Below are 21435 nucleotides of genomic sequence, written 5' to 3' on the forward strand. Positions count from 1 at the left end.
AGGGGCTCGTTTGTCTGCGTTCCTTGCCGTGTTCCTTGAATGAAACACTATGGGAATAAGTCTATAATTTTTTACATATAGTATGTGTTTGTTTTGTATGGTGATATTATATTGATTGAATAGTTGATTTTTCTGCAAAAACACTCCAGTTGCTGACCAAAATTAAAATAAATAAATTATAGGTAATCGAAGCAACCATGAAAAGAATCTCATGTATTTATTTATTTATTTTCTTCTTGTGACCTAATCCCATGATCTTAGTTTATGAACTGTCCCCAATTCAAACTATGTCCAAAGAAAATCAATTATTTCAATTGTGTTCAATTTTTTTAACATAATGAACTGTAAATCAGTGAAAAAAATGCAGAGTCTCTGCTGTTTCATTAACACAATGTCCAATCAGACCACAATCTGCTGTTGACCACTGCATGTTCACCATGAAGGTCAAGTACCCATGGACTCAAACACAAACATTTCTCTGAGCATCTCGCTTGATTTCACTGTCTTTATTTTGAAATGCATATACGGATGCTATTCCGTATCTCACTCACTGTAGTAAACGTGATGCAGGTGGCACATTTCGGTCTGCAGACAAGCATCGACCACATAATCCTAGAGTCTAAATCAGTAAAAAAAAAACACACACCCAGTTGTGTTTGTAATCTTGGATGAGTGTGTTATCCAGAGTTGGACTGTGTTTGGATCAGATGATCAGATAGTTTCTTTCGTACTCCTCCTGATCCTTCGCTAACTGAATGGCAGACGTGGAGAAGCCAAGCAGAAGCCCCGGTGCTGGAGTCTTCTTAGAGCTGAGGAAAAGGCTTCAAACTGGACTCCTTGTCGTCGGGTAATTATTTCAGTCAATGGCCAGTAAATGAAACACTTAGCTCGGGGAGACGGTGTTCGTGTGTCCGCAGGTTTTCTCTTCAGGGTATCACAGCTAAACGCGTTAGCTCAGTTAGCTGTGCAGTTAGCAGTTCAAACTCGTCGAGAAACTACAACACTGCTTCACTGCTGTTTCAGCAGAAAACCACTATCAAATTAATGTAATATAATATTTTATGTGTAATATACTTCTCACAGAGTCTATCCACTTTCTCCAGGCTTTATGCAGCTTGGGATTCATTTTCTAGACTCCTATTTGTAGGGTTAGGGTTATGTCGTTCTACAGATTGTCATAAACAAAAATATTAACGATATTAACAGTATACAATGTCTCCATTAAATATTTATATGCGATGGAAATATGTTTTAATATATGATCACCTATAAAATAACTGTACATAAACAGTATAACAGACAAGCATCAGGACCAGACTAGTGTATTTTTTTCAGTTTCTCCTTTTCAACAAATTCTCAAAAAAATCTGAGCTGTATAATTATGTTTGATTATTACATTGAATATTAATTGGTGAGGGATTATTTTCAGTTTTAGCATAAGGTTGCGACATAATAACAACTGAATGTGGAAAAAAGTGAATATTTTCTGCATGCCCTTTCCATATAATCATGGCATTTCAATACCGCATAGTTTCTTTGAGGCAGCACGGTGCAATAGTGGTTAGTGCTGTGGCCTCACAACAAGAGGGACTGAACAGTCCAATGACATGCATGTTTGGGTTAACTGTTGACACTGAATCGTCCATAGGCCTGAGTGTGAGTGGCTGTTGGTCTCTGTCTCTGTATGTTGGTCCAGTGATGGACTGGTGACCTGCCCAGGGTGACCCCACCCTCACCCAGTGTGAGCTGGGATTGGCTCCAGCACCCACCGAGACCTGGACAGGTGGTAGAACATGAATGAATGTATAATAGAAGTCCCCTGTGCTTGTGAAAGATGGGTGTAATACGCCTCCAACAACAGTAGATGGGGGTAATGTGATTTGTTACACAGCAAAATGAATTGTTCTGAACTGTCCTAATGCATTGAACTTGCTGTGGAGAGTTGGCTCTGTACTCAACTGCACAATGGAGAAATGCTACTTTCATCAGGTATAACTGTGTCCTCAACAACCAATATAGCCATGAAAGTCAAGACCAGGAAAGCTTCAGGTAAATATTTTTTCACAATAGCGATGGAATAAAAACCACCAGGACTGTCAGTGTAACTGGAATAAATCCCTTGAATTAGGCCTCTATAACTGGAGTGGTCGCTCCACCTGCAACAGGTTTGTTTTCAGTGAAAGCATACAGTGGTCTGACTGCATTCAGTCGTTATTCAGTACTTCCTTTAGCTGAGACATCATCATCCAGCAGGACGTAGAGGTCGCATTTATGATTGTACTGCCTTACTGTATAATCACTCTTGTGCAGGTATAGATTATAACATATCATAGAAAAGGGCCAATGGCAGGACATTTTTACTGATGTTGGCTCAGCTTTGGGTTAGGTGAGTCCTAGTTCAGGAAGAGACTATAAAATGAGCCACTCTTTTTTTGTAGAGAGGTCATAACTTAAAATCAAAAAGTTAGCTTACTGATCATTATGTTGATGGACAAAAAAATAGTTTTTTTTTTTTTTTTTTTTTTTATGTTACAGAAAAAACCTTTAGACTTCAGGCTGCCTGTTTACTTTTCCAGTGTGAACACACAGTCCAGATTGCAGTCTCTGCTGCTCATAAAGCTGACTGCTTTATGAGCAACATTGATTTTACATTTTACTGAAATGTAAAATCAATGATCATTTGCACAAAGGGTGACCTGGATGTTGGGCTAACTTCAGCTCCATATACTCCATTTACGATCAAATTGTAATGTAAATGCAAGCAAATCTTTGCCTAAAAAGTGGTTGAAACCTCATTTTATTTGACCGGTCAGTTAATTGACCTTAATGTTGGCAGCTTTCCTGCTGTGGCAATGAAGAAAGTGAAGTAAAGGAGGCTGTGAAATAATGTTGAGGCAGTTTTTCTTGTAATCAGGCCTTACAACTTGTGCATTATTATGTTGTGCTTCTGTTTGTGTCTGCTTCTCAGGAAAGATGTAGCCAGAAGTCCCGCCGACGTGCAAGTGACAGGCAGAGAGTCATCCCTCTGCATCAGTACTCCGCAGGGCAAGTTGAGCCTGACTTTACCTGCAGGTGTCAGCTGGGAGCAGGGATCGTGTCTTCTAACACCTGCCGGAGAATCCTACAAAGACGAGCTGCATTACAGACTGCGCATCAATGTTGTGCGAGACTTAGATGAAGGTACGGAGTACGGAGACAGATCAAGATACATGGAATGTCCATCTACTTTTGCTTAGACTCCTCTGTGCCAAGATGAGAACAAAGTCTTTTAGTATCTTCTTTCTGTCTATTTTAAACTGAGTCACTTGGTCTTCGGAGACAGTGAAGGTGTAAATTTTGCTTGAGGGATTCTCATCGGCCCATAAGCAACTGATCATCAGAGTCATGAAAATACTCCCCTCAAGTTTGGAATTGATCTCATATAATCCGAGGTACACCTCAGAGTCATTACATAATTATCCCAAAACTCCAGCTTTTGATCTTTTGGCATTTTCTTAGAGATACTTCGAGATACCTCGTGGAAGATGAGAGTTATAGTTAAGGAAACTCACTGACAAATCCAATCAAAATCAGATTGATTGCCTTCGCCCTAGCCAAGCCACCTTCACCACCCAGCATCTTATTGATTTTTGTGCTGTGTAGTACAAGATTACCACCCCTTCACCAAATCTGCCTCATTTATTTGTTTGCCTTTGGCCCTCCACAGACGCTTGTGACAGCATGATGGAGACGCTCCGGGCTAAAGAGACTTATTGCTTCTACTGCCAGGGCTGCATGACTAGGCTGCTCGAAGACAGGTGAGGAGCAGATGGACGGGAGAGCAGCATCTGTGGAAATGGGCTTTTATTTACACCCTCCTCCGCAGGAAGAGGAGCAAGTGTTTATTGATGGTGTGACCCGGCGCTGGAAGTGATAGTCTGAGAGGGGAAAATTGATGGATGGAGCCAGAGCTGGAGTCCACAGTCATCAGCCTGACTGGGTTAGAGTTATCAGGCCAGCGTGATGTCAGGGTCTGTGCTAGCCATTAAAAACCTATTGTCTGGTTATGTTATACAGCTGGACGTTGGTATTATTGCCTTCACCTTGGAGCTTTCTATGCTCAGCAATGCTGAAAATTGCAATAGCTGCATTAACTAGACCCCTGCCCTCTGGCTGCATTTCTCAGCAATGACCTACTAAAAGTTGTCAGAATTGTTGGGGTTTTTTTTCGTATGTTTTGTTTTGTTTTGTTTTGTTTTTTTTTTTTGCTTTCAACAAGGAATCATAGATTTGTAAGAGATGCTCACAGTAAGGAGAAAAGGTAGATCTTTTATTATGCCTCATGAGGCCTTTTAGTTCTATTTTTGGCTGCTCTGAGGTGACTGCACATTTTACAAGGTGCCCTCAACATATTTTCTTGACTTTCACTCAGCAGTTTACTGCCCAGTGATGTCCTATAATACAACAGTTCTGCAAAAAACATCTTGACATGCTGCTGTCTATGGTGTTGATGAAGTGTATTTATTTAATGAAAAGATGTTTAATTTCCTCAACCACATTTCTATGAATGATTGTAGACTAAGTAACAGGAACCTGTATGATGAAATGCAGTTCAGTAGCGGCACATTTTCAGTAACCTTGAAAATGGTTATACAGCTGTGCCCACACCTCCTAAAACAAAGTGGCCCAGCTAGCATTCATTAATCAGGATTTATTGCTGGGCTGGTGCATTAAACTGGAGGAGTTTTAGCTACATAGTATGGGTCATATTAACAGAAAGGCGATTGTAGTTACTGGAGTGAATAACTTTTTAATTTTTTTTTATTAATGCTCAGCTGTAACAATGGCTAACATGACTGCATGTGATATGAAAAATTGGTGATGATCCCACAGACACTGAACACCCAGGTCAGTTCTAATGAACCTTTAGCATCTTTGAGGCATTTTCATTTTTTATTCAGTGACACTGCCTCATTTCCAGCAGCAGCAGCAGCAGGCTGGTCTCACCACCCTCACAGAGCCAGATGGCAGTTAGCAACCAGCTGCAGAATGAGTTTAGAAGCTTGAAGAGCCAGATGTTTCCTTAAGAGTGAGGAACTCTGAAAAAAAATAAATGGAGTCCATATTAGACATCAGTTCATCAGATGGTCAGAACGTGACTCCACATGAATGAGGACGTTGCTTTATAATTGCTGGCTGTTAAAACTTCTTTGTCCCCCAGAACTTTATAACAAACCTGCTACATGTTACATTCATTCTACAAAAAATGCATTTAAATCTTGCCATCTTTCTCTCTAACTCTATCCATCTTGGGGTGGGTTATTTCTTTCCTTTGGGATTCTGACCTTCTCTTGTCCTACGTGCTTATTGAGAGATAAAAGCTCCCACTGCAGCAATAGCGAATTAATGGGTTATTAAGGAAAGAAAACCTTCAACTGTTTTTTTTTTTTTGTTCTCTCCTTCAGAGTGTTTAAGCGAGTTCTTCCTCTTCCTAATGGCAACTGGAACGCCATTGTGGATGACTGGTGTTGTCACCCAGATCCGTTCGCTAACAAGAAGTTACTGCCCAAAGCTGATGATTGTTTACTGGGCGACACCTTCCTCCTTCTACCCAGAGATGGCAATTGTGATCAAACTCTCACAGAGGAAGTGAGCCCTGTTGGGGCAGAGGACAGTCAAGACCCAAAGGTGAGGGAAATGCAAGGTGATTGTTTCTTGCTCTAGCTCGATAACAAAGTCTCTAAAACAACAAATGCATCTGAATTAAAGTGAAAGAATTACAGTAATAAAACCCACTGAAACATACTTCTCTGCTCCAGGTCCATAAGTAGTGGTGGAAGTATTTAAAAGTTCAATAAAATATTTTTTAATAACACACAAAAATTGAATTTATAGCGTATCATGATGTACATTCACCCACAGACACTCAGTGAAGTCAAACTCAAGCACCGTGTAGGTGACCACCAAGCTCGCTATTTTTCTATTAGCCACTTTGTGTTTGAGTGGCACTGAAAAAGAACGAACATCTCTTTCTGTCTGTGCTGCTCTTCTGTTTTCCACCTGGGTTAGAGTGGTTATTGAGTAAGTTAAAAATGGATGTGTAAAGTGGTGATAGAGTCCCGGTCCTTGCCTTTGTTTCCTGCAGAAACCCTGTCGCAGACTGGTTCTCATCTCCTGCAAAAGCTGCTCTTCAGTGCTGGGAGAGGCTGTTGCACCAGGTGTGTATTATTCAAATAGACTTTTATAAATATACATTGCTTTCAGCTGTGTATTCAGCATGAGCCCCTCTGTCGTGTCTTACAGGGACCTTGAAGCTGTACATCACACAGGTAGTGGTGGAGCCTGCAGCGGGAGACAGAAAACCAGAAGCTTCTCTCAACAGGCAGGGTTTTATCCAGAAGTGAAGTGGTGATGATGAATAAACTGTAGCCGTTGAACCAAGCTGTTTAGGGAGGACCAAAATGAAAATTGGTTGTTACAGGCCAGTGATGTTGGCAAGTCGCAGATAGTTTTTCTGGGTTAATCATTGTGATTGTTGCATATTTTTCTCCCACAATAAAATCAGAAGAGGGACTATAAATCAGTATCTGACACACCGCTGATTGGATTTCACTGAAACTTTGGGGAATGATGCATATCGCCATAAAGTTCCGACTTTTTTCGATTATAACTACGTCATTATAGTTTCAAGTATTTTAAGCACCGCACGCATCTCATATCATGCAATTTTGATTAATCATCATGCGTGAGCATCAGGGTCTCCCTATGTTTGAATGGCTTGTGTGCACCAACAGAAATTGCACTCAGTTGTTTTATGTGTTCACGTGTATTATTACTTTGGTGAAAGAGAAAGTGTGTTTATATTGAAGACAGACAGAAGAGTGGGTATTGATGTTTGATGTGTAAGCTTTGTATATGGAGAAGTCCAGTAGCACCTGTTTTGACAGCTGAAGTGCACCGAGTGTGAAAACATCCCCTGGGTGACCTGATAGTCAGGTGATTAGGGCACGTTCCTTATGGGCGTATGTGCCCCTGGTCGACTCCTAACCAGCCGATTTCTTTGCTTCATGAAATTGTCCATCTCTTTTCTATCTTACTGTCATCTGCAACATTCATTCATTCATCTTCAACTGCTTATCCCTTTCCGGGTCGCACATGACACATGACTGTGACAAGTAACATATTGTCCACCTCAGAGGTGTTTGATGGGACAGCATAAAAAATGTATTATCAGAGACGCCTGTGTTTTACTGTGTGTGTGTTTGTGTGTGTGTGTGTGTGTGTGTGTGAAATTTGTAACTGAGTGAAGATTGTCTCCCAGGGGCAGATCTCTTTTCCTGGAAGGGACAATAGCAGCCAGGCTGCTGGGGATTTCAACCTCACTGAGCACCTTCCACTTTGCCGTCCAAACTCCTGATGGAAAAGCCTTCTTATTGGTGAGAGTGAGCCAGCATGATCAGGAAAACATAAAATGTTCCATTAAAACTAGACTACTCCATTATGTGAGAAATGGGAGGCAGCGATATGGCGGGTCCTTAAGACAATATAAAAAGCTGATTGCTGTGATTTGTTGAGTCTGCTGCCAGGATTAGAGCTTCTTTTTTTTTTTTTCTTTTTTTTTTTTTAATTCAGCTACATTATTACTCCAAGTGGTTCCCTGCAAAACAGCAGTGACACACCACTGATATAAAAAGGAGACTGCAATTGTTCCATGGGGGGATTGACTTTCACAATAAGGTGGTATTCAGCAGAAACACATTTGCACATATTCAACAGTAAATTTGACTGTAAACGTGTCTGCATCAGTGTTTTGCTTAAGTGTGTCTCTATTCCAATTCGGATAAAGCTGCAAGATGACGTTGTGTGTTGATTATGTTACAGTCTGTTGTTTTGATTTAAATCAAAAGACATTAAAACACTTCACCGAAATAACAATATAATCAATCATGGAATTAGACTAAAACGAGCCAGAACAAAGACTCAAATGAAACACAAATCAGAGGTGGATGATATTAGGTTTATTGTACCCACAGAAACCCCAGTTGTATGAAAAAATCAGTAGCATTGAATTTTTCTTGTGATGTTTTTCTATTTTGTCTGAATCGAATTTGCATAGCACTGGACCATAATATGCATTGTTTCAAGGCACTTTATTATAGAGAGAAGCCCAACAGTTCCCACATTATTAATACAGAGTATGCAGAAATGTATTGAAGTGCTAAACCAGACAATGCGCATGAGATGAAGGTGGCAAAATAAGAAAAATTATGATATCTATGCAATGCCTTTTGTAGGCAATGCATATATCTGGTATATGCAAGAAGCTCTAAGTCATTGTCTTTTTTAATTTTATTTTATAATATTTGGCTTTAAAGAGACAAAGTAATGTGAAATCATGCAAAGGGTGAGCGTGAATAAAAAGCCATCTGACTGGAGGAAGTGGATGAATAGGGAGTATGTGATGGAGTGGGTTTCCTTGCCCTTGTGATGTCAGGCATGTGTATCTGGATGTTAAGTGACCTGTCTGTTCTGTCCTGCAGCTCTGGCTGCTGAACAGCGACTCCATCATAGCATCAGTCCCAGAGACGTTCGTTAGGGGTGAGAGGTCTGTCAGCTCTCCTGCTCTCCACAGTCCATCGCCCAGAGCTGCCAGAGCCCTCAAACTTCTCTACATCACCTGCTCTGACACAGGCATCATGCAGAGAAAGTAAGTGACTTACCGTATACTGTGTGTCTCAAATCCTCCAACTGCTCCTAAACCTCCTCTAGTCTCTGCTCTAGTGTTTTCCGCGTCTTGAACTCATCCTTTCATGTTTCCCACGCACCTTCTCAATCACAGCTTGTCTCAGCTCACCCTGGGGGATGGAAGATAAAGTTGCAAGCGAACAGATTTTAGTTCCTAACAGAGGAGTTTGTACTGTTCAGATGTAATTGCCTTTCATTTTGAAGATGAGATTCTTATCAAAGACATTTATCATCTTGAAGTTGTCTGTTGCATAAGCCCCACTTGTTTGTTGCAGATACAGGCAGTGTTGTTTTGACTGAAGCGAGGCTCTGTGTACCTTGCTGGGATGCATTAGAGAGGTGTAGGTGGATATGCTGCGTGTGGTTCTCCATACTCAGTACGGCAGCACCCCACTGGTAGAGCCTTCCACTCCCGTTATTTTCAACTGACTCAGGACTCAGCGTTTGCGCCTCTTCCTCCTCCTCCTCCTCCCTTTCCCTGAAGCCACATGAGCAAAGGCAGAACAAGGAAGTTTTCTTGTTTCTACCATTCTGACAAGCACACCGGCCGACTGTTGGAGATTTGGCAATTAGGGGCAAAACTCACATGAAAGGAAGAAGCCTAGTCTCCTCATCTAAAGCAGTAAAAGTCCATTTAAGTTCAGTGATAAACTGCGTGAGCCCAGTGATGTATGGGACACTTCCCCACTGCACAGTGTAAGAAAGCTCATTAAAGATTACTCATCATCAGAAATTTAATTAAAATTATCTTTGCTGTTGCATTTTTAGGGAAACATTAATATAAGGGTGTCACTCCCTCTAAATGATTTCCAACCAAATGGGCATATTCCTTCATTCATCTTCAACCACTTATTATTTTCCAGGTCATGGGGGGAGCTGGAGCCAATCCCAGCTCACACTGGGCAAGGGCTAGGAACACCCACCCTGGACAGGTCATGGGGATATTTATATAATGCAATGATGCAAAAGTTCAAATGATGGTTTTTGCATTGCTTCTCCTCAAAAAAAAAAAAAAAAAAATAAATAAATAAATAATAATAAAAATCGATCCTGATGATGCAACTTTTGTATGAGCCTGTACCCCAAAAGCATTTTCCTGTTTGAATGGAAAATATGATTTTCTTATGGTGCCAATAATTCTCAAAAAGGTTTTGACACATTTTACCTTACCTAACACAACACAATTTTACCTAACACAAAGAGTACCTCTTCTGATTTGGATATTGGACATATTGCATATTTCCATTATGTGACCACTTCCATACAGGCAGAAGCATGCCCGTCTGCAACACTGGCAGATATATTGTCCCAATTTATTTATTGATCTGCCTCTCTTTATTATTTCCTGTTCAATTAATTGACCTGATTCACCATCACGTACAAAACAAGTCTGGGCGCCAAGATGATTTTTTTTTTACCTATTTGTGACATTTCTCTGAAGCGAAATGCTAGCTACATAATATACCATCCAGCCTTCATCACTCATCTCTGACATTTTTAAATTAAATGTTGAACTCCCAGGATGAGGGCCCTCTCACTCGGGATACAATTGGTTACAGACGACTGCAGCTGGTGGTTGCAGTACATGTTTTTAAAATTGCCAATAATTGGTTAGGGAATCAGTGAGCCAAAAGCTAAGTGGATTACGCTCTTCACTAATGGCAGTGACTTGATTATGAGTTGAGTGAAAGTGGCAGGCACCATCAAACACTGGTTCAGGAAACAGGAGGCTTCATAGGTATGAAAAAGCAATCTAATGAAAATTATACTGGGAGATCTGTTTCTGTGGAATTAATTTGGATTTTTAGCTAATCCAACCCAAATCCAGTAGATGACATTCACTGTAGGCCATGCACAAAGAATTAAGAGCTAAGTAAATAGTCTAAACCTGATAAGAATCTAAGTTGTTGATAGCAAATGTTCCAAACATTGCTGGAGCAGTAGTGCTTCATCAGTTTGATGTCTTGAGGAGAAATGCCAAAACTTTTAGAAGACTCTTCCTCTTAGGAACTGCACAGATGGCTAAATATTACCCAAACAAACTGGATCGGTACAATTCACTCACAGAGCATCAATCTTCTTTTTCTTAGGCGTTCTTCTTCTTCTCAGTCCCCTCTCATTTTCGTCCCCCCCACGCACACCGTCATGCACATAGATTGATGCGGCGAACCACACGCTTACCATCAGTGAACTTGTGTTGCACGTGTGCCTAGTTATCCAGTACTGTGTGCAACTCAAAAGGAATTAATGAACATGGCAGGACAAACACTCCAATGTGGGATTAACACTAGCAGTTTCTGGGCATCGTCCTGATTGCATAAGAGTGTGGCACTCACTTTAAATCACTCCCCTTCTGTCTACTTGTGTGTTTTCAGCATTGTAACGAATTGGGAGGTCAATGCCATTGGACATCCTGTGGTGCTGCCGCTAACGGTGTGTGAGGAGCTGCTGCGAGTGATGGATGACAGCAACGCTACACTTCCTGCGTCAATGCGTTGTATGAGGTCATACGAGGTGAGGTAGCTGCTACAACACACAGGTAGCTGTAAAACACACGATGAGTAAGGCCTGTTGATTCTTGGCATGTACGTATTTTCTGATCTAGTGGTTTTTGCCGGTGCAAGCAGAGACACTGAAAGTCTTCAAATTTATCTTCATCTTCTTTAAAGAGTTGTATTAGCAGCAGTAACAGTAACACTATTATCCGACAGCGATCATTTATTTCTTGTACTTCCTCCTTAGAGCACCTTGTTTTTCCATGATTCACTGGTGCTTGACAGTGCTGTTATCCTCCCTTAATTAATTTCATGATTCAAAGCTTTCCCTTACCAGCTTTGCTTCATGGACTATGTGGGTCAAATGTGAGGTTTTTACTTTTGTCAGCCTTTTTGCCCCTCTCATACACCTGTGAGTGAATAAAATGTGTAAATGTAGCCCGAGCTGCTGAGGAAAAACCTTGACTAGATAATAGGAGGTGTTAACTTTGCTGACATTTCTTTTCTCCTTGCAGTTTTAAAGATAGTGACGGGGCAATTAGTGCCATTATCCCCCACTTCCTGCTCAGAAAGTTAAGGACCTTCCATGACTACGGCAGCTTAAACAAGTTTTTCATCAGCTAAGAATGGGAGATGGGGCATTGTTCAGTGAGCAAATCTTGGTGCAGATATCCGCTGTTGTACATCATGTGAAGCTGCTTGGCATCAGCCTAGCCAGAAAGGAACTCTCTGAAGACTTTGAAAAGCTGCTTTTCTAGAGGAAAAAGAATATTGCTTTGGGGATGATTTTAAAGGGATAGTTTGGCTCATTTAAGGTTGGACGAGGTAGTTTTCCTTAGTAATTGTATTACCTGGAGTAAATTCAGATCAGCAAGCTGCCAGTACAGACTGGCATCAGGTCCAGCACAGAAACTGGCTGACCTCTTGCTAAGGATGGGCTCATTCACAGAAAATGTGTAAAATATGCCCACTGAAAAAAGCATTTAAATTAAAAAACAGATCTTGTTTCAGATTGAGAATGTACAACATATGCTAAATATGAGTCTACTGCAGGTAACACACTGACTATGAATAAGCACATCAAATGACCCAAAGTATTACTTCTGTCTCAGTGGTAGGCCTTAGATATTTCAATGGATTGATCTTTTTAGCCTGTCACCCACAAATGATAGCTGTTTTTTTTTTTTTTCTTTTCCTGTGCCAAAAGAAAAGAGCCAATGATTTCCAAAGTACAGTTTCGAGTGGAACGGTCAGCACGGCTGCATAGTGGTTTAATGAATGAATAAATGACTTTTGAGTGGAAACTCTGCTGTAAAAATTAGGAATTGTGGAGACATAAACAGCAGAACTGCAGCAGAAAGTCTTTCCACTGAGCAGCCACACCTGGCTGTGGAAAGAAGCAGTCCGTAATTGGTTTTGCCATACAGCGAAGGAAAAATCCAATCTGTGATTAAACTCAAAATTGTGGTTTAGTTTAGCTGCTATGTATGAGAAGCAGACTAAAGTAAGCTGAGAGTGCGCTGTTATTTTACTGTCATTTGTGGTTCATCTTCTATGAACATACATTGAGGGCTCACTTGCTGTTTTCTTTAAAAAGCGTTCAGTAGCTTCACTCTCACCCCAAAAACCTTTGAGATGACAACAGTATTTGTCTGGTAGTTATAGTAGTAAAAAGTATGGGATAAGCTGACACATTTGAAAATTTCCTGATAATAGGAGCCTGGTGCTCTATAGGCAGCAGAAGATGGGAAGGTAATGTGATCATTATCTACCCATTACAGAGCCATCTAAAGTTAGAGGTGATGGTCTGAGAGTGTGGTTAAAACAACTGCTTGAAAAACACTCCAGCACCCAGCGTCAGAAGGGGAGGACCAGAATGCAACAGGGTGGCAGACCAGAAGCATGAAATGATCTGAAAGGTTACAATATGTGAGATTATATGGAACAAAGACCAGTCTTCCTTTCAGCTGCCCCATTCACTTTCACCTATTGAAAGGAAAAGCACAAATGCACATTTTATTTTTAAGCTATACAAGTGGCTATGTGCTCATGTAGGATTTAATACATTGAAAATCACTTATTTGGTCAGTATCAGACCATTAATAATGACACTGTCCACTAAGTGTTAACCTCCTCAAGTCTGAGCCGTATTCACTTGTTCCTACTTCGCACAGTGCCCTTGTCTAATGTCCCTTGTCTTGCACAACCTCCACCCTGTAATGCACAATGAGGTTATATACAGGGCAGCCAGGGCTGTCAGTATATGCATACTGTACTGATGTCAATACTATTAAGGGATTATGTTATGCATTATGCTTTAAATCATAAGATATAATAATATATAATGCCGGTAAGTCATCCACCAAATTTGTCACAGACCTGCTGTTGTTTGGACTTGGGGAGATCACATGAACTTGGTAAGAAACCATTTTGTTTCAGTTATTGCAGCATCAGATGAGTGCAGGTTTACACCTTCATGCTTGTCCCTTCATCTATACACCTGCCTCCATACATGCCTCTGGTCGGTCAACATACTCACTTTAGGCATTTAGTGTAACCCTGACCCAAATAACAGTGCAGTTCAAAGTTAACTTTTGAAAAACACAATACATAACACAACCCTAACCTAAAAGTTGTGTTGTCTACCTGCATGTAGCATAACTGTCTCCTGAATTGTGCTGATAATATGCCGTGGATTGGAGCACCATTATCATTCGGAACAGATAATGAATAGTGATATGGAAGACCCAGCACACCCACACAGTTATTTTCACATATTCTGTCTGATTAGATCTTTCTCCAGGATGAGGTGAAGCGCAGATATGCAGAGAGAAACTCCATGTACTAATGCAACTTTTTCAAGGCACACTTTATGACAAATAGCTAAATTTAGATGCTGTATCTGAGCCAGTTTTTGCATGTTTTCTCAATGATGAGCTAGGACACTTAATGGATGCTATTAATTACACCTGTGCTTTTCATGCTATGGCAAGTCCAAATGTCTGAAATGAAGCAGGCCTGTTAGATAATGAGAGTGTAAAATGTCCCACTTTTAACAGCTGCAACCATCAAGAGGATGAGGAGGCTGTCAGCCTATCCGGTGAGAGCAAGTCTATATATCTGAAGGGATCATCTCTCAAATTGCAATGCATTCTGTGGCCCCATCCATCAAGCGTTGATTTATGATGCAGAAATTAATGGAAAACATGCTAAATACAAGTATAAAGAAAAGACATGGTTTCCATTTAAGTCAGGAAAATAATGCAGCTGGAATTTACCTTGTTCACAAACATTGTTTTGTAAACCACAATCGCATATTAAATAGGCATGGACAATGATTTTAAATCAGTCAGTAGCTTTTAAAAAATCAAATAGCTAATGTGATGATCATCACTGCTAGTTCCCGTGTTCTCAGCGGCACCCACAAATATAGTGTTATTACTTAATATTGGAAATAAGGTGTTTTTTTTTCTTTTTTCCATATTTGTGCCTTACATGTGCTGCTGGTACATACAGCTTTAACCTTTGTGGCGCCTGAAATCGGGGCCAATAGTATTTTTGTTGGAAATGCACATAACTAATACTAATTCATTTACTGAGCTAGAGTTTTTTTATTTTTATTTTTTCATATCACACGTCTACCATTTCAGATGTTATTCAGGCAAGCAACAGAATCTTTTGAACTTTCTGTGAGAAAATTTCAGAATAAAGTAATGAATTTGAGTTATCATTTATAAGTAAATATACCCAAAGCATAGCCTCATTGTCTCTAACTTATGCAAACAACGGATGATGCCACCTTTTTAAAGTTGGGATTTTAACAATGCAGAGCAGCAGGTTGGAGATGCCTTTGGAGAGAGTGCGGGTTAGTTTTGGCTGCCTTTCAGTGGCTATCTCAAACCTGTTCCGTCGTCTGTAAACGTATGTGTCAGTGATAGTGATTAATTTGGAAATGTGTGTTATTTGAGTGTACAAGGCGACCACAGGTTAGCATTGTCACCTTAAAACAAAAATGTCCTGCATCCGAACCCCACGTCTGGTGTCTGGCTGTGTGGAGTTTGCATGCTGTAAGGTTTATATGGGTTGTTCCTGATACAGTCTGACACTAGGCTTATACATTTGAAACAATGACACCATGTAACACTAATTTGAGCATTACATCATTTAGTGACGAATGGTTTTCACCACTTTCTATTAAAAGTGGTTTTATGGTTCCAACATTCTCACGTCAGAGTGGTAAACCAATAGGTTTAAATAATAATCATAATGAGGGCTGAATTCCATTATATCTTCACTCAGAGGTTGCTGGTGTTCACTGTCACCCTGGAAATTCTTACTGGGATATTAGTATATTATTAGTAACATGTTTGCTTTTAGTGCTATGAAAAGTCAACATGTCATGCCATGGGGAAAAATGGTTGAGTCTCACCAATTGGCCAGCACACTAATTAAAGCATTATATAATATACAACTCTGACTGCCAAGCCCAACTGTCGCCTACACACACACAGCTACCTGCAAACTGTGTGTGTTTTAGTTTAATATCAGTCCCTGTGAGTAGATCAAAGCCCGCACCATAATCCAGCCTCTTATTAAGCTGCATGTGGAATGTCTAGTGTTGTCTGGGCTGCTGTGTTTCCCGCCCCTCCATCCCTGCGCCTGCCAGCGTAATGGGGTGTAAAGTAGTTCTAGCTTCCAGTGTCACTCTTGAGCCCAGTAACAGAAAACAACCCCCTCCACCCCCCCCACCTCATTACTCCCCTCCTCACACCCACAAAGACTGCACGTAAGTTAGACATTAACTCATCCAAAAATGTGATCCAGCATGTATAACTTGTGGGGTATATTGAATATACATCACCTTGTTCTTTCTGCACTTCGCACAGCACCAAACAATGAGCAACTGAACTTCAGCTAAGCATATTTCTTCCCCCAAGATGGTCATGTTATAATTCATTGCACCTGCACCCAAGAATGGCCAGAGTAATTTATTAGCGGAGCCGGTCGAGCTCACACAGTTGACTTTAGCATTAAGCTTCATTCCCTTACTCAGCAAAACAATTCAATAGTGAATCACCATGGGATGCAGCCCTGGTCCAGAGGACGAGTATAACCTCTTGTATGTTATAAAGAAAACATGGCTAAAGCTATTGTCAAGCCTCAACGACTTACAAAGAATCACATCAAGTATGGGTTGTAAGAGAATGTTTCTCATTAATCGTGTCTGTACTCAACAGTTGTAACACATCGTTCAGGTTAATGATAATTTGACTTGACTGTTTTAAACTGTAACAGAAAGTGTCAGGTTATGAACATATTAAACAATGTAATTGTTTCCTATGTCCACGATTGAGATGCAGCTCCTGTTTTTTTCAAATTTGGATCACGTTCTTGGGACAGGCCAGATACATGCCAGGGATGACAAGAGAATGCATCGTTATATAGGTCAGTGGTTTCGTTCATTTTGCCAGGACTATATCCGTGTCCATCTCTCGTGTCTGCTTGAACTGCGGAAGGCATATTCTGCAACATGTTTCTTCAGCCACAGTCTATTTTACCTCTCTCTGTCTCTCTCTTCATGTGTGAGGAAATGTGCTCTTTGCTGCTTGCCAATTTCGAGTGTTATGATAACAGAGTCCCTGGCACCAGGCATCAAAGAGCATGCTTGTTCAAAAGACTTCCCCACACCAGATTCTTGTCATTGACTCAGGACCATTAAAGCCCAGACATTAACCCCCGTACTGTAGAGTCCCTTCAACAAAAGAGCTGTTGTGTGTGGATGGAAAATAAAACCACCAAAGATGATCTGTTGTCACAGTTAGATGTATTACTCTCAAGGCTTTGCAGTGATGTTTTGTGTTTCACTGTGCCAAAGCTCAAATGAATTCCAATGAGATGAAAGAACTGTAGCGCCCTTAAGCATGTTATCATCGAGTGTTCAGGGCAAACCTACCCTAGCACGCCTGTTAGTTTTTAAGCCCTCATCAAATTTTAACACTGCTGAATACAAGCTTCTGTGAAGCTTTCATGTATGATCTTTCACAATATAAACTGTTGATAACCCCACCCTCCCAGGGAGAAAAAAAAGAAACTCATCAGGAGCAACTGGTGAGTGTTATGCTCTTGCATTAGATTGTTTCTGTGAGTTGTCTGCGTTGCTCAGCATTCCTTAAGCTGATTGTCAAAATATTTTCAGCTCACCTTCACAATTGCTCCTTTTCTTTAAAGTGCATACCTCTGTATCATAAGTAAATCAATTAACAATTCGTTTGGAAATAGTATATGATAGCACAGCATTTGATATACAGGAATACATTATTCTTCTGCCTTTGATGAATAGTTATCCCCGTATCCAGTTCAACATTATTGTATTTGTGTCCGGTAGCACAGCAGCATAGCAGTTAGCGCTGTTGCCCTACAATACGAAGGTGGAGGGGTCTTTCTGTGCGGAGTTTGCATGTTCTCCCTGTGCCTGAGTGGGTTTTTATCCCACCGTCCAAAGACATCGTGTTTGTGTTAACTGGTGACTCTAAACTGTCCGTAGGTCTGAGTGTGAATGTGAGTGGTTGTTTTTCTGTGTTGGCCCTGTGATGGACTGGTGATCTGTCCAGGGTGACCCCGCCCTCACCCAGTGTGAGCTGGGATTGGCTCCAGCACCCCTCACGACATGGAGAGGGCGATAAGCGATAAAAGACGAATGAATTGATGTTTGTGTCACTGGTTGGAAATGGCTGATGAGGGGAATGTGCTGCAAACAGAGTTTGAATGTGATGACAGTTGTCAGGTGTTTCCTTCATGAAACTTTTTTTTTTTTTTTTTTTTCCATAATTTAAATTGTTCAGATTAAGATTTTACAGGGAAACTTGTATCTTTCTACTCAGGTTTGAACATTCACATTTTTACCCTGTCAAGGTGTCAGCATGCACTGCTCCACGGTGCCTTTGGGTTTAGTACCTTGCTCAACAGCAGCTTTGTTATGACATGAGACAGAAGGGCAATACATCCTTTCTCCTCCTTCATTTCCCCAGCTTCAACCAGCAACCCTCTAACCACAAACCAGTTTCTCTCCTCCACCCAGTTCCCCATTGGCCCCTGTCTTCTCTTTCTGGGACACAGTTGTTTTAACAGCAGCTCCCCCCTCTAGTTGTCATTTGTTATCATTTGTATAAATTAACACTGATGCGCTTGAGTAGTGAGCAGACACTGGCATGGGAATGCAGAATACAGGGCCTTGAGTGAGGCAAATGCCCTCATCCGTCTTCCTAATATAGAGCCCTCAGTGGAGCGCAGTCATTGTCTGCAGCAGGCAAATACCCAGGAATAGCAGATGGAGGGAGAGAGTGAGAGAGGGGGGGGGGGGTACCAGGGAAGAGCTGATTTATTTTCTGGGCTTTGTCTTTCTGAGTTTGTGTTTTTGAAGTTGATTAAAACTCTACCACCTGTGTAGATCGGTGATTGTTGTTGTTGTTTAAAGACATAATTGCAGATAATGTGTTGGTGCAGCAGACCGTTGCGATCTAGTACATCCTCCGTCATCCACGGAGCTGACCCTCATTGTGTGTGCGCAGCTAGAGTTTTAAGAAGAAGATGCAGCTCTTTCTATTATTGTCATGCAGATTTGGCCCTCCCTTAACCTTTGCCCTTTGCCTCTTTTTAGGTGGCATACCTGAGACTTTGAGGTCAAAGGTTTGGGAAGCCAGGAAGTCATGACCCCAAACGACAGACGTCAGTCTCGGTAGGGGTTTGGAATGGACAACTGATCTCCATGCCCGTTCAGACGTCCGGTAATGTACAAGAATAGAGAGAACACAGCAGACCAAACTGAGGCAGGCACAGAAAACCTTGTTGGGCCCTCGAAGCTGTGGTTTCTGGCTGCGTCTTGCAACATGTTCGGTAATGCACCATCATCTGCAAACAGAGTCATATTGAAACAGGATTGTGCCAGGCTCAGTAATGTTACCACAGATCCAGTAAATGCAAAACTGGAGGACGATGACAGCCTCAAAATTGTTTGTCATAGAATAGATTTTGTAGTGGTTGCGTAATTTAGATCCTCATGTTTAATTACAGATAAGTGTATCAAGCTTATATGAGTGCAGTGCCTTTCCATTTCTAAACTCTGTATTTTTCTTACCATTCTGAACAAAAACAGATTAAAGTGTTGTATTTTTCAATGTATCACCTTTTCCTTTCTTTTTCTACCTACCGGAGAGCACAGCTTGTTGATATGTGGGGCATTGTTCTTGAGTTGGCTCTTGATGAAAGCTTATTATAGTGCCACTTCAGCCCCAGGGTTCAGCAGTGCATCCTCTACTTGAGTGTAATTACAGCTTGTGGCGTTAGGTGGTTTTTGTCTAGTTGTGGGTTTATTTGGGAGTGTGTGTCAATGACTGACGTTATTTATGTAACATGCGTGGGAGCAGGAACCATTGTGAAATGGTGTAGCCAAATTCTGACTCTTTTAATTTGAAATGTTTAAAAGAAGTTATCACCTCCTGAAGTGTTTCATGGTTCAAATGCTTTTCAGGTTTATGTATAAGGCATCATTTGGGCAATTCAAAGTTCTTTACAAAGGCATGGAAATATATTAAAAACAACTGGAAGGTGGCATTGAAGAAGCATTTAAAGCAATACTAACACATTTTCTTAAATAACAATACAAATAATTCAGTGGGGCCTATCAATTGTTAAAATCAAGTATAATCAGGTATAGACACACACACACATATATATATATATATATATATATATATATATATATATATAGTAGTGTCTACTAGCTGTTGTGTAATGGCAGCAGCAAGTTACCAAGCAGCTTATCCGACTCCATGCAGTGGACTGAGTCGATCATCATAGGGCATCTAAAACAGCAAGGTAAAGTATTAAGATTAAGTGATTGTTGGAGGGGCTGGATACTTCATAAAAGTAATAGAGAGTATCTATAAGGGATGGACAGTCCAACAGGGCTGTGCTGAGGGTGGTGGCTTTATATTTATATATGTAAAATATCCAGCATCTAGCACCTACACTAAAATATGATGAGCATTACCAAACTTATATTATTATAGTTATAATATTAATATATTACAATTATATTCCCTTTAACGGTACTTAACATCCTATATAGCTGATTTAGCAAATTAATCCCCGAAAATGTGATAATTCATTCATTTATCATCCACCGCTTATCCATTTCCAAGTCATTTGGGGTGCTGGAGCCAATCCCAGCTCACACTGGGTGAGGGCGTGGTCAACCTGGACAGATCGCCAGTCCATCACAGGACCAGCACACAGAGACCAACAACCACTCACACTCACAATCAGACCTACAGACAATTTAAGAGTCCTCAAGTAACCAAACATGATGTCTTTGGTTAGTGGGAGGAGACCAGAGTACATGGAGGAAACCAACACAGGCACAGGGAGGCCCCAGGCTGGGATCCGAACCTGCAACCTTCTTATTGTGGGCCAACAGCATTAACTACTATGCTGCCATGTTACTTAGATGATGAACATGGAAAATGTTTTACAGGGATCACATTGCTTTGCTTCAAGTAGCTTTGATTTTGGAAATTATGAAGATATACTACATTAATATCTTAAATAATTTTATGTTGTGTAATTTGTATAACATTGCCACAACTAAGCACATATTGTGATTTAGCTGAAAACACAGCTGTGACTGTATTCAGCTTTCAAAACTGTAGACTGTTGTTACTGTGTAAAATTTAGATACTCATATTCTTTTGTAGATGTTTTTGCGGGCATCAGTGTGCCATTAAAAAAGTTTTTATGTATAAAAAGAAAAAACTATTTTGTGTTATCCAGCCTAACTGCCTCTAGAGCTAATTCAGCTGAGCAAACCAAAATGATTTATGGCTGATTGCTGCTGGAGCTAGCGATGCCCACACCTACACTTCATGGCCCGTGAATGTGGCATCCAGGCCTCCATCGGCCTTCCCAGACCAGAAAAGCAGCATAATGTTGTCTATCTTACAAGCTCTTAGAGGTGGCCGAGGGAACGATTTATTCCTGCTCCTGACTGCGTGCCTGGATCTGCTGGATGCTGATGCGGCAAGTGACAATTACTTTTAAAAACACAAAGATGCATTGTACCCAGTGAGGCGGCAAAGCGGAGAGTGAACTGGCTAATTAAATACATCAAACACTGAACCATCAAGGGGTTCTCATTTCCTCTTTGCCCTTTCTCCACAAG

The 21435-nt window shown here is 40.8% G+C and overlaps 1 protein-coding gene across 1 annotated transcript; it reads left to right on the top strand.

The window, feature by feature from the left end:
• Positions 1–566: 566 nt before the first annotated feature.
• ube3d (ubiquitin protein ligase E3D) lies at positions 567–19678 on the top strand. The gene is made up of 10 exons (XM_029505318.1): positions 567–847; positions 2969–3180; positions 3707–3797; positions 5445–5667; positions 6125–6197; positions 6283–6361; positions 7307–7415; positions 8520–8686; positions 11100–11238; positions 18877–19678. The coding sequence occupies exons 1-10, from the start codon at positions 756–758 to the stop codon at positions 18895–18897; spliced, it is 1206 nt and encodes a 401-aa protein (XP_029361178.1). The 5' UTR covers positions 567–755; the 3' UTR covers positions 18898–19678.
• The last annotated feature ends 1757 nt before the right edge of the window (positions 19679–21435 follow it).

The sequence above is a fragment of the Echeneis naucrates genome, chromosome 6 (genome assembly GCF_900963305.1).
Source record: "Echeneis naucrates chromosome 6, fEcheNa1.1, whole genome shotgun sequence".
NCBI classification, from domain to species: domain Eukaryota; kingdom Metazoa; phylum Chordata; class Actinopteri; order Carangiformes; family Echeneidae; genus Echeneis; species Echeneis naucrates.